The sequence below is a fragment of the Parasteatoda tepidariorum genome, chromosome 1 (assembly GCF_982258835.1).
Source record: "Parasteatoda tepidariorum strain Cologne lab strain chromosome 1, Ptep-v5.0, whole genome shotgun sequence".
NCBI lineage: Eukaryota > Metazoa > Arthropoda > Arachnida > Araneae > Theridiidae > Parasteatoda > Parasteatoda tepidariorum.
The window spans coordinates 97,468,794-97,482,405 of record NC_141755.1 but is presented as its reverse complement, the minus strand read 5'-3'; the positions used below and the strand labels follow the sequence as shown (position 1 = coordinate 97,482,405).

Sequence of the window (13,612 nt, the reverse complement as noted above, 5' to 3'; positions counted from 1 at the left end):
CTTTAAAGACATTCTTCTCTGTTTTTTCTTTTAAACGAATATGTAATGTTAACTTGTTAAATGTAGAAACATGTTTGAAAAATAACAAAAAATGGGAGAGACTGCCAAGTCCCAGATCAAACAGAATTAAATAGTTAGAAAGCCTATATTTTGACATTAATTACAATATTTTTTACTGTAATTACGACTCACAACTACTATCTTTATTGTTATAATCCACTAATACTACCTCATCTCCCATTTGCTTGGTTTACATTTTAATTTTCTGATTTTCATTCCTCTAAATCATTATAGAGCATAAGTAACAGATATGATAAAATTTAAAAAAACAATTTCTTAAAATTTTATTTTAACTCTAACAATATTGTAAACCTCAAATTCATTTCTCTTTGTGTGATCAAGGAATGTGAGATATTTTTAAAAGTTTTTACAGATGCATAATTCCAAAAATATTTAAGAAAATGCAAAAATGCTTTTTGAAATAAGTACTTCTGAATTCAAACATTTATTTTATCCATCATTAATTACATCTTGCAGAAACTATAACTAAATAAAAATTCTGGCGTGCAACTTGCACTGTAACTGAAAGTTGGTAAATTCTTCCAGCCATGATATGTACTTATCACTTCAATGGTGATAAGTCAATTATTTTTGAATAATAAAGAAAATAAGTATTGAAAATATAGGTAATATTTTGATTTTTAGGTAGTTTAAATTTAGTGTTCTAAAATGGATTTTTTTGTCACACAAATTCTTATAAGTTTGCATCTAAAATGATTGAAAGCAAGTATGATGCCAGGGTTATCCTAACTGAAGAACGTGTCAGAAATTAAAAACAATTACTATTTTAAACAAAATTTCAGGTGTCCCACCCTTTCCCCACTGTTTAAATATTTGTACCTTTATGTTATTGTTTTACAGATAATTGCAATTTAAAAAAAATTAGTGTAAATAAATACACACGCAAGAATTTAATCACAAGGAAAAAAAATACAGATTTACAAATTAAAGTTTTATTGAATGTTGAAGTTTTGGATCAATGTTTTGGTTCCCAAAATAGTATTAAAATTCTGCACCAGCTCCACCACACTTTGTATTAAGTCTGCTACACTAACAACTAATTTCATTACAAGGCTTTCACGAGTTACTATGCATCTCCTAATAGTCACAGCATAAGGTAACAAATTCATAAAAACTGATTCATAAGTTTAACATTTTGAAAATGTTAAAACAATTAGAAATTTAGCATTAGAAAATTATCTGTTTCTCAAAATGCATGTGTATAATTTTTTTTTCCTTCAGCAGTTTAAACTCACAAATGTTCAAAAGGATTTGTTAATGGTAACCAATTGAGCGCTGAAAGTTTAAACAAGAAGGATTACAACATAAAAACACGTTCAATAATAGAACCTTTTAAAATAGCCAGTATAAAATGGAAAAATCCATTATAATTTACAATTTTATGCAAACTATGACACAATATTTAAGATAATACTTACATAGAAAATTTTTCAGATTTTTTATAATCAATAAAAGGAAACAAAATTTACAAAACAATGTTATACTGAAATTTAAACACTTTAAAGTTTTTGATTTTGGGTCTTAGAAATTTTAAATGTTAAAGTAATTAAGTTCAAATTAGATAGTTACAAATTCTTGTACAATAGAGATAATACATTTCTAAATCTAAAAATAAATCAAGAAGAATAACAAAAAAAAGGTTACTTTATTTTAGAAACTAAACACTCTCAATGAAAAATATTAATAAAAATTCGTTGATTTAAAATGGATATGTAAACTTACTGTTATAAAATATAGTAAAAAAAATTTTATATTAAAGTTCACTTTCTATTTAACTCTCCCTCCATTTGTAAGTAATATTAACTAATTTATTTAATTTAAAATTAGCAATTCTAAAATTCACCATCATCCAAATTTTAGTTTAAGAATTTAAACAACAAACGGCAGTTTAAATTAAAATTTGAAAAAAAAAAAAAAAAAACAATTCTAATGTTAAAAAAAACACATATTTCAATACATTTTATAAATAATAGGTGATTTTAATTAAGTCAATTTTAGTGAGTTTAATTAAGTCAAGTGAAATCAAGTTTTTATAGTTTTATTCAATTGTAAATGATAATGAAATAAAAGACAGATAAAAGAATTAATAATATAAATTATTATAAATTAAAAAAAAATTCATTATTTTTCTTTTAATATGTTAATCTTTATTTCTTTTTATTTTAAAATAAGTAAATTAAAGGCACATTGAAAATGCAAACAAATAAACCATGGAAAAAATGCAACATTTTCCAATTCAGAGAGACTATTACACTACTTTTTTAAACTCTCAAGAAATAAATTAAAGATTCTTTTTGTTTTATCACAATTTTTTCAATTTTTAAAAATACTAAAGAAGAAGTTTTGATTAAAACAAGAGATTAAAGGAAAACAACAAAATCTAAGAGAGTTGACAACTATGAGTTTTTAATTTTTATGAAATAAAATCATAACTGCTATACAGAAATAGCTATGGTGGTGGTGAGTTATTAAACAGAGAGCTAAAACAAAAATATTTGAAGAAATTCAATACCAATTGATAAAACTTACTTAGTAAGAGATATTTGAGAATCATTTCCTATTAAAATGGATACATTTTTATCCTCGTCCTGAAGACAGAAATCAAAATCAGTAATTTTAAATGGAGAAAGAGTTTGTTCTAAGTACAGCTGGAGACTTCGCTTTGATCTAAAAACTTTCTGATCAGGGCTAAAAAAATAAAAACTTTTAGTTTACATGTTTTAAATTATTATTTATGCATATATATGTATGGGGTGTACCAGGATTAATGGGACAAACTTTATGAGGAAGTAGGCAACATCCCATGGATTAAAATTTGCATAGCAACCTCATGGTCGACAATGTCTTCATCCACCGCTAGGCGCTGTTGTTCACAAGATAGATAGGCTAGGGAACCGGTCCACCAAGCTTTCTTGATTTAAAGATAGATTTCTTTCTTTGGGATGCACTAAAAAGTGCTATGTGCGCAATGCCTTTGGATTATGAAATGAATCTGGTTGCAAAAATTGTCCGTGCTGCGGCGGATATGCAACAAAATCAAGTTGTATTTCAGGGAGTCATCCAATCCATGGCCTGATGAAATGAATCTGGTTGCAAAAATTGTCCGTGCTGCGGCGGATATGCAACAAAATCAAGTTGTATTTCAGGGAGTCATCCAATCCATGGCCTGATGATGGCACACTAGCAATGGTGGAAACTTTGAACATCTTTTGGGACATTTTCACATATCCTCTACCACAGCACATGCAATTTTTAAACTAATAAATATTTCAGATGACCTCAGTCTTGTGTCTCTTTGTTTCTTGTAGCTGTCATGTTACTTGACAGATATTATATCCTATGACAGGGATGGCGAACCAATGGCACGCGACACAATATTTTGGGCACTCCACCAATCACAATTGTTGTTACACTATGAATTGTTATTACACAAATGTTATTACGCTATGAAGCATATGTAACAATTAAATTAAAATTCACAAAAAACAAGCAAAATATTAAGCAATTATTAATAAAAAAATTAAAAATTAATACTAAAAAACAATTAATAAGCGTAAAAAACAAGCTAACAATAAATAACTAGCAAAAAAAATCAACAATCCTGCTTAAACTAACATCTTAGAACATAATATAAGTTATTGGTCATCTAATCTGCAACAACAGAAGTCACATTGATGTTACTTTAAGTTGAATTACTCGTATAATTGAGACATTGCAAAATGTATTTTTTTTCAATGTAAATAAAGAGTTTTGAGTTGATAGCATTTAGTATTATTATTTTCCCAATAATCGCGAAGTTAAAATTATTTGACGGCACGTCTATGACCTCATTAAGCAATTTTTTAGAGAAAATGGCAAGTTGGTGTATAAAGGTTCGCCACCCCTGTCCTATGACATTTCCAACCATGGGTTGCTGTGCAATTTTGAATCCTTGTGATGCCCCCTACTTGCCTTAAAGTTTGTCCTAATAATACTAGGACACCCACCTTGCATGATAACAATTTGTAACATGATATAAAAAAATATAATAACTAAAAAATGATACCAAATTATTATCAGGGTGGGTGGCCAAATTATTCAACAAAAAATAAGCACCTTTTAAGCACTCAAAAAATATTTTTAAGCACTTTAAAAAAATATCATAATTAGGCAGGGTTGGAAAGTTTTTAACAATTAACGGTTTTATCTTGTTTTTAAAGTCATGTTAAAAAAAAAAAGGCATTGTTTTTGACAATTGTCAAAAATCATGCAATTTTGAATCATGTAAAATGAATGGCATTTTCATACGCTACGGACTGACAATACGCCGAAATAGATTGGGGTTGAACTAATTGTGAAAACTTTGAATAGAACAATGTGAACTGCGTCTTTTTGCATAATTAGTAATGAAAATCAACACGGCAAAGGAAAAATCTCATTTCGAAAAAGGGAAAATTAAGCAATTCTTAAAAACATCCAATGGAAAAAGCACCTTTAAGCACTTTTTAAAAACATTATGCACCCTGTTAATGTACACGCTTTATTTCTCCCTCCCAGACTTACCACTTCACGGATCTCCATTGATTAATCTATAAAGTGAATTAAAATTAAAATGACATTAAATAATTAACTGGCAAATCAGAAGGAAAATTTGTGCATAGACTTGCTGTTTCTTTTTGTTTTAATATATTATACTTGCTAATTTTAGTAGCATTGCCTTGTACTTGCCACTGCACAGTCCCTCGAAGATAGATTTCAAATGTAAATTGAAACAAATAATTTCAGGATTATACAGTCAAATAAAAATAATTACAAAAATAAGGAGAACAAATGTTAAATATATTAATAAAAATCACTATTTTAAAATAAATAATGTATTGAATTGAAATTAATCATCATCTATCAGATTTTATCATGCTTAGAATTCTACAAATTAAAAAAAAATAAATAAATCATGCTTGATGCAAAATTAACTAGCTTAAACGAAAAATATTATTTCACTTCTACAGGGTTCCCACTTAATTTCAAAGTAAAACCAGACCATATTTTATCTATGCCATGCAATTTTTCATTGGAAAACTATGATTTATTTGTAATATTAAGTATTAGATTTTGAGAATAAAAAAAAACATCATTAAATGATAATGAACACATGTTAAAGTTTCACTAAACTGCAACAAACAATTGAAGCGGTAAATTTTAAAAGGGAATATGTAACAAATCTGCACTTTTGAAAAAAAAAAAAAAAAAAAAGGTGTCAATCGTGGAAAGATTGTTTTAATTGCTTCCAAATTGTTGGATTATCTTCTTTAGGCAGCCTAAAAAACTACATGGTATTTGATGATCGGTGATTGATGTTCCAAAACCAATAAAAAATTATTTTTGTAAAAGTTATATACCCCCTTTTAACATTGATCCATTTAATTTTAATTGATAGAATTATTTAACTCAAATCTCAATAACTGATTACTGTTACTGACGATTTTAAGACTGGTTATTTTCCAGATATGATGTAGGAATTTTCCAGGTTTTTGTAAAAAAAATGTAACTTCTCCAAACTATTACCAGCTTTTTAGAGTCAAAATGAAATTCCCTGACGATTCAAGGTTTTACCTGACCCATGGGAGCCCTGTTATAACATTTAAAATGATTATGAGAAAGCTTCCTGCATCATCAAAATTAACCCTTTGACAATAATGTCCCTTTTATATATTTTTTTTCCTGACTCTCCAAATGTAAGCAAAAATATATTTGTGTAATTTTTATTTATAAAAAACAGTCTAATAGTTACTTAAAAAATCTGTTAGAGTATTGCAATTACATTAGTACTAAAATATAAAATCCAGAAAAGTAGTAATTGATTTTGTAAATTATAGAAATTTTAATAATGAATAACTATATCTCTTAGATTTGAATAACTGCAAATTTGAAAAATTATTGTTTGGAAGTGAGCTGTGTTTAAAAGATTTTACCTTTTACGTAGAAAAAGACACCAGTAATTTATGCTATGTTTCATAACCATAAATTATTAAAAATTTATAATATACATTTTGTATATTTTGACCTAAATTAATGCAAAATAGAAAAAGTATGTTTAATAAAAATTCTCAGGGGTGATTGTGAGCCCAACTCAAAAATCCTGAAAATTTCTTAAATAAAATCATTACATAATTACTTATTGCAAAAAATTAATGTCTTTATAAATTTAAATCATTGATATTTTTAAAACATGAAATTCTAAATAAATTTTAAGCAGCATAATTTAAATTAATAATTATGCATAAGTTTACTTTTATCTCTAATCACATTTATTATTCTACTAGAAAAATTATTTACAAATGAAAGAGATGCCAAGTATAAATTCGAGTTCCAATATTTCAAAATAAACATACATTTTTTTTTAATACATAAATGTGATCAATAATTTCTTGAAACTTTAAAACCTCGGATTTTCGGAATTTTTCCGGAGCACAATCATGTCTGAATTCTACATCAAAGGGATAACGGAGTAAAAATAAGTCACAAGTTCATAAATTATGTACCTATAAAAATAGATGTCAAGTTTTCCAGCAGTTTTTCCTGATTTTCGTCTTCTGATTTCTCTTCGCCAGCCTGTTGGCAGAGGCATATTCCTCTGCGTCATATTTGACACCTCAGACTTGAAAATCTTTAAACAGAGAGTAATAAAACCAATTAGAATTAACTGAATTTAGTAAGTGCATGCTCTAACAAACTATGCATCAAAATCTTTTATTTCTTAAAACAAGGAAGGAAATTTTTGACATTGTTTCCTAAATCACTCGGTAAGATAAGAATGAAAGTGTTAGCTCAACTTTGAAGTTGATTACAATTGTAACTATTTTGTGAAGTTAGATTTTTAATAGAAGTTATTTATAACTACTCATGATAGATTCTAAAAAGAAATAATAACATTTCTAGAATAAATTTTATCTCATTGAAAAATTTTATTTAAGTTTTGTTTTAGTACTTCAGAAAAATTATCTGTGAAAGATTCATATAACAAAAAACATAAAATCAACAATCACATTCAAAATTTTTAGTGTTCCAGACAATAAATTCTTTGAGAAAAAAAAAAAATCCATTTATTTTAGCTCAGATTAGGGTTTGAAAAAACTAGAATTTTATTTAAAAAAAAAAGTTTTTTTCTATTTAATTAAAACAAAAATGTTTATATTTTTTGCACAAAATTTAAAGCAACTAAATCGTTAAAAAGGATTTCATTGAAATCTTTTCTAACTATAAATCAATATTTTCACAAAGTAATACAAAAATGTCCACCTTTGGTCCTTTACTATTATAGCATGATAAAAAAACAAACAAAAACTTAAGATTTGAAACGTGCATATCAAGCGTGAACTTTTTACTAGCCAGCTCATCATTGGCATCCAATTATTTAGGACTGGCAAGTAAATTTTGTTTTGTAAAATATTGTATTTAAAACTATCGTACTTTCCCCACAATTTGCAGACAAATATTAAAACTAATGAGCAAGAGTTATAGATTTTACAAGAAAGATTAATAAAGCAGGGGGGAAGATATGGTACATAAAAATAAAAGACTGAAATCTATGTCATCAGATGGGTTTAACATCTCTTGCCTATTTTTGACACTTTGGATTTTCCTCTATAGGAAAAAAATTATTGAACTTGACATAGAGTGTGGGGAGAGGAGTAATCCACTATGTCAACCGTCATCTATGAAAAGGTACTCCGACATAGAGTCGAGTTAACATGTCTTATATATTAGTGAATTGTAGTTGTAATTCTGTAGTGGTAGATATGCTACAGTACTCCCCCGCTAGAATTATATCTGTGATAGAATTCGATGAACGAATACCCCTAGTTGATTCATTGCTGTTTTGTGAGAAGCCGGGAGAGCTGTATTAAGATCACCGTACTTATTGAGTGCTGAATGTGAGAGGTGTATTAACTTCACGGTCGTAGTCGCTCCTCTGTTGCCGTTAGCAGTCGAGTAATCATAAGTATGCAAGCCGACGTTGTGCGTGATCGAGACTGAGTAGCAACAGTGCGAGGAGGTGGATAATGTCGCTGTCACAAGTCAGCTGTTCAATGTGGATCATCCATCGAAGTAGGCGTGCTCATATCGAAGTGGGCGTTACTGCCTAGGTAGGCGTGTTCACATCACGTCCGAAGGTCACCAATGTGGGGAGAGGAGTAATCGACTATGTCAACCGTCATCTATGAAAAGGTACCCCGGCATAGAGTCGAGTTAACATGTCTTATATACTAGTGAATTGTAGTTGTAATTTTGTAGTGGTAGATACGCTACAGTACGACCACATTGGTGACCTGGACGTGATGTGAACACGCCTACATTGACATGGTCTAATACTCCTCTCACCACAAGAGTATAAAAAAATGATTTATGAAGTTTACCGTAAATATCGCTAATGAACAAGTAAGTGGGCAGAATTCAAGTTTAAGTTCATTTCACTGATATACAGTCATATGTAGGTGAAGTTTCACAGAAAAAAAATGTTCAATGAGTTTCCAAAAAATAGCTTCAAGTTAAAGCATTTTGTGCTATTTTAGTTTTTAGAATTGGACAACTAAAAGCTCATTAAATTACACCTGTTAAAATTTTAAAAATTGTTCTAATTTTTGTGCAAATAATGGCGAGCAATAATGTCAGCCTGGCTTGTACTGCTAGAACTGAAATGTTATGCCCTGTGCTTTATACACAACTTTACAGAAGCCATAAAAAGCAAATGCTTAAAAGAACAATTTCCACGAAATTCATATCATGTTTGGATTTTATGCAGCATTTTAACGACAGAATAGATAGAAACATACTTTACTCTAAACAACACCACACCTAACATAAGAAAATTGAATAGTGTTTTGAACTCGTGGGTACCAGATGTTAAAACATGTCTAAAAATAATAATAAAGGGCAAAATGATTTATGGAAAAGGCAATTTTGAACATTTCTTTAAAATAATTCGTATCTTATTGGTTTTACTTAAATTTTTAGTACCGAAGAAAAGGAATTTTTTTAGCCTTTAAAAAAGGAGTTAACAAATATCTAGAATTGCCCTTTCCAAATACCAACTAAAAAAAAAAATATGCTAGGCTTTCAATCTCTATAAAAACAATAAAGATAGAAAAAAGGCAATGTAGTCAAAATGTCCCCACTTTGCTCAGATATTTAAATATTTATCCAAAATACACATTTATCTATTGGCGATTGAAATGGGCAACAGGTGGGGAATATTAGAACTCTTTACCGTTTCGGTCTTGATTTTCTAACCGAATAAAAATTTTTAAGCTAAGAAATTATATGAAACTCAATAAATTAAACATAGTGCCTAATCTAAGCATCATGGAAATATTAAAATATAATTTTAATATTCTAAATGCAAAAATATTAGGAAGAGGGAAACATCGTAATATATTACAATATGTCCTAGCAGAGGAGGAGAAAGAAAGGAGTAGGCTCTAGATATGGAACTGGTCTTTTTCCCAGATGGCATAAGTGTTGCAATCGCAAATAAGGAAATAAATGTTTCTATTTTGGCAAAAAGACAATTTTGAACAACTCGAGCTTATCTGTTTTTGTTCCCCATCAAATCTATTTAAATTGTATATGATGTAAATAAAAAAAAATCAAGTACCAAAATAAGAAAGCGACACATCACTTAAAAATTTTTTTAGATTTCAAACATATAATTTACTTTGGTTAATTACAGAGAACAAAACATTTAATATTATTGGAAAAACAGCAAATTTTTTTTTAATTGCTTAAAATGCTAACACATATAGGCATTTAATTAAAAACAAAATATCCAGATTTTTGATGAAAGTTTTGAGTTAAAAGGTATGAAAGCAGAACTGTTAAAAAAATGAATTAATGACTTTAAAATTTTTTTTTTTTTTTTTAAAAATTATACTTTGAATTTACTGATCATCAAATTTAAATTAACAAATTTATTGCACTAAAGGTCACCTAATAAAATGTTCCGAAAGTGTGATTTGTTAAATTTTTTTACCATAAAACTTAAGAATTTTGTAAAATTCTCAAATTTTTAAGACAAAAATTTAGTAAAAATAACTGCGATAAGAACATAAAAACACAGTTTTAAAAATGGATGGATAATTGAATGTAAACAATAACAAGCTTTCTAGAGCTGGAAGAAATATGGATAACTTCCAATGTATCTTTCTGGTTACGCTTCTTTATCCCTTATTTGACTATATTTATATAAAATATAACCATTTGTTTGGATAGAATAGCATGTTAGCAGAGTCTACAAAACTTAATTGTTTATTTCTATTGAAAGTTAAATTGAAAGAACACGCTTTTCCAAGCTTAAGCCTATAAATAAATTGGAAGTAGTAACCCTGAAGTCTTATGATGAATTTTAATCTTGTGTGCCACCCGTGCTCGCTTTATCGTGTTATCCATCCATACATAGCCTAAAACTGAAATATTTTCGAGATGACTGAATAATAAACTGTCATAGTAATTTGATAAAAATCACTGTTATTTACAGGATGTATAATATAATAACATAGAGGAGGTGCCAATATAGAAGTTTCTGTAAAGGAAAGTATGTATACAAGAGCAAATAAGAGAAAATTTTAAAATAATTGGCTCTAAACCTTTTAATATTGTGACAAATGGTTTTAAGACATTAGAATCTTTATTAGACATTACAAAATTTCTGGCAGCGTTTCACAACAGGATTAATTCAAATCTTCTTTACGAACAAAATGAATTTTTTTAACTGATTATTTTATTTTTCCATTCTCTGATTCCCACAGCTAAAATTCAAAATTTTTTTCTGAACTTTCGTATAAAATTAAATCACTAAAACTTACGCAATAGGAATAAAAAATTAGACAACTCATTACAAACATCAAAATTAGCTTATTTGATTAAATTCAAAAGAGAGGAGGTAAAATATTTTCAAGAGAACCTACATTAAAAATGATAATTTCAAAAATACTTAAATTTTCTCATTTTTTTAACTCCAAATTTAGTAAAAATAAGTCATAATAAATTATACAGTATTGAACTTAAAAAATAGAAATGACACTGGACACTAATATAGAACTTTCTTTTTCATTTATTCAAACACATTTAACAATTTTTCCTTTTTATAAACTTTGTTAAAATAGGACTCAAATGCCTATCCCTTAAGTATTTATAGTCGTAAACAGAAAATAACAGAGTTGTACAATATAACAGAAAAGAAAATGAAATAAGGCTGTTCTTCAAAGGCTCTTTAGGAATATTAAGTAACACCCTTTAGTTAATAACATTATTTTTGCAACTTTTATGAGTTTGTAACAGATAATGGTACTTTTAGGTTTACCAGATGCAGGAGGGAGAAACTTCACAGTAATATCAAAGCATTTGTGAAACAATTTTTTATTACGTGAAAAGATACTACATAAGGGCAATTGGCTAATTAAAATAGGAAAATTAGAATTAATTTTATTTAGAAGAAAATAATCTTGCCAAATAGTCAAATTTTTAAAATTAATTTTTATAAATTTTATGCTTATTGAATTCATTTTGACTAGATATTAGAAAGTGTAAGACATATTTGAGAATAAGACATGTCAATTGAGCTTTTAAAGAACAGCCATACAATTGTCCGTATTAGCAAAATTTATAGGACAATTATAAAAATCAATTTTTAATACATAAATATATCTGTTATCAATAAATAATTAAATAAATTTATAATGAATTTCTAAATAACTTATGTTTGAAGTATAACCTTATAATGACCAGTACCTTAGAAAAAAAATAATCAGCTACAAACTTAAACCTAAGCAAGAACTATCATTAAATTTAAACCTAAGTTTTTATAAAAAAATTTTGAGATTCAACATTGAGTACATAAATATAACTGTTAACAACAATGACCTCATATTTAAAATTGAATTATTAGCACACTAAATATCACAGTTCTAATTTTAGATCACAGCTTAAGACTCTAATAGAACACAACCTTGGATCATGTACAACCAGTTCAATTTTTCCAGTATAGATATGCATGCGTAGCAATTAAAAAATGAGCTCTTGAACTATTTTCTCTCTCTTTTCTGTGAAAAATATAACTTATCTTTAAGTCCTGTAAAGATCACACTTAACTCAATTTAAAATAAGCCTCTCGTTTTTGGCACTTAATAATTTTAATCTAATTTTTATACTCTAGAACATAACTTTGAAATTTAAAATTAAATACAAGTGATAACAATCGTATAATCTCTTATTCAAAATTGAATAATTTGCACATTCCCCTCCCCCGAGATATCACTGTTCTTATTTTGGATCAAAGCTTAAGTCTTAAATAGAACTTCCATGGATATGTGAATATCTACAAAACTTGTTCAATTTTTCCAGCAGAGGCATTTGTATATATTGATAAAAAAGCAGGTTCTCTATTATTTTATATTAAGTCCCGCAACACTTAACTTAAAATAAACCTTCACTTTTTCAAAACTTATCAATGCTGATTTAAGCTATAACTATAAAATTGAATTTTAATCTAATTTTTATAATATAATTTTGAAGTTCAACATTAAATACATAAATATAACTTTCAACATAAATGATAATATAATCTCATATTCAAAATTGAATTATTTACACACTTTTGTGATATCAGGTACGTATTTTGTGTCTTTATTAGAACATATACAATAAATTCAACTTTTCCAGTGGAATGGCAATTGTGAGTACCAATTAATATAATTGGTTCTAGATAATTTTTGTATTTTTCAATCATGTTTTGTAACCTTTTTTCAATTTTGAGAAAATATCACTCATGTTTCAGCTACTTGAAGAACACATTTCACTCAACTTGGAATAAGCCTCTACATTTTGAACAATTCCATAAGTATAAATTGAATCTTAAGCTCTTTTTCATAATAAAGATAATTATGAAATTCATCCTTAAATATATAAATCTTGCTATTAACAATGGTAATATAACAATCTCATATTCAAAATTTAATTATTTGCTACTTTCGAGTTACTACTGTTCTTACTTTGGATCTCAGCTAAAGTTTCTAATAGAACTTTCTTAGATTTGTGAACATGTACAACAGGTTCAACTTTTCCAGAGGAGGGACTTTTGTGCGTGCCGATAAAAACAATAGCATCTGGATTATTTTTGAATTTTTCAAGCATTTCTTGTACCTCTTTTCTGCGAAAAATATCATCTAAGTTTAAGCCATGTAGGGAACACAATTTACTCAACTTAGAATAAGCCTCTGCATTTTGTTGCATTTCATCCGAGGTATTTTCACAACTTTCAATTTCATTATTATTTTCTATTTTTTCTCTTAATTTAAAGGCTAAGGTCAGATCTGTATTCGGAACAGAAAGATTTGATTCACATGTCTTGCTTGTGTTCTCCTGTTTCTCTTCATTGTAAATGTTTGAACTAGATTCTTCTTTAGTTAAAATTTTCGATTCCATATTAGATATAGCTCCATTATTAGGTAAAACAATAGCGCTCATTTTTCTTCCAGATATACAACTTTTGTGGGGC

The 13,612-nt window shown here is 27.7% G+C and overlaps 1 protein-coding gene across 2 annotated transcripts in view; it reads right to left on the bottom strand.

Moving 5' to 3' along the window:
- Positions 1–13,612, bottom strand: part of LOC107455970 (uncharacterized) — a 28,120-nt gene that overhangs the window by 12,196 nt on the left and 2,312 nt on the right. For both annotated transcript variants that reach the window (XR_015435961.1, XM_043040174.3), the window contains exons 2-3: positions 6,603–6,727; positions 2,611–2,769 (exon numbers count right to left, since the gene is read on the bottom strand). Coding sequence is in view for 1 of the 2 variants with exons in the window: in XM_043040174.3 (XP_042896108.2) it covers positions 2,611–2,769; positions 6,603–6,703 (260 nt within the window). In the remaining variant the exon portion in view is untranslated. The remainder of the gene's footprint in view (positions 1–2,610; positions 2,770–6,602; positions 6,728–13,612) is intronic.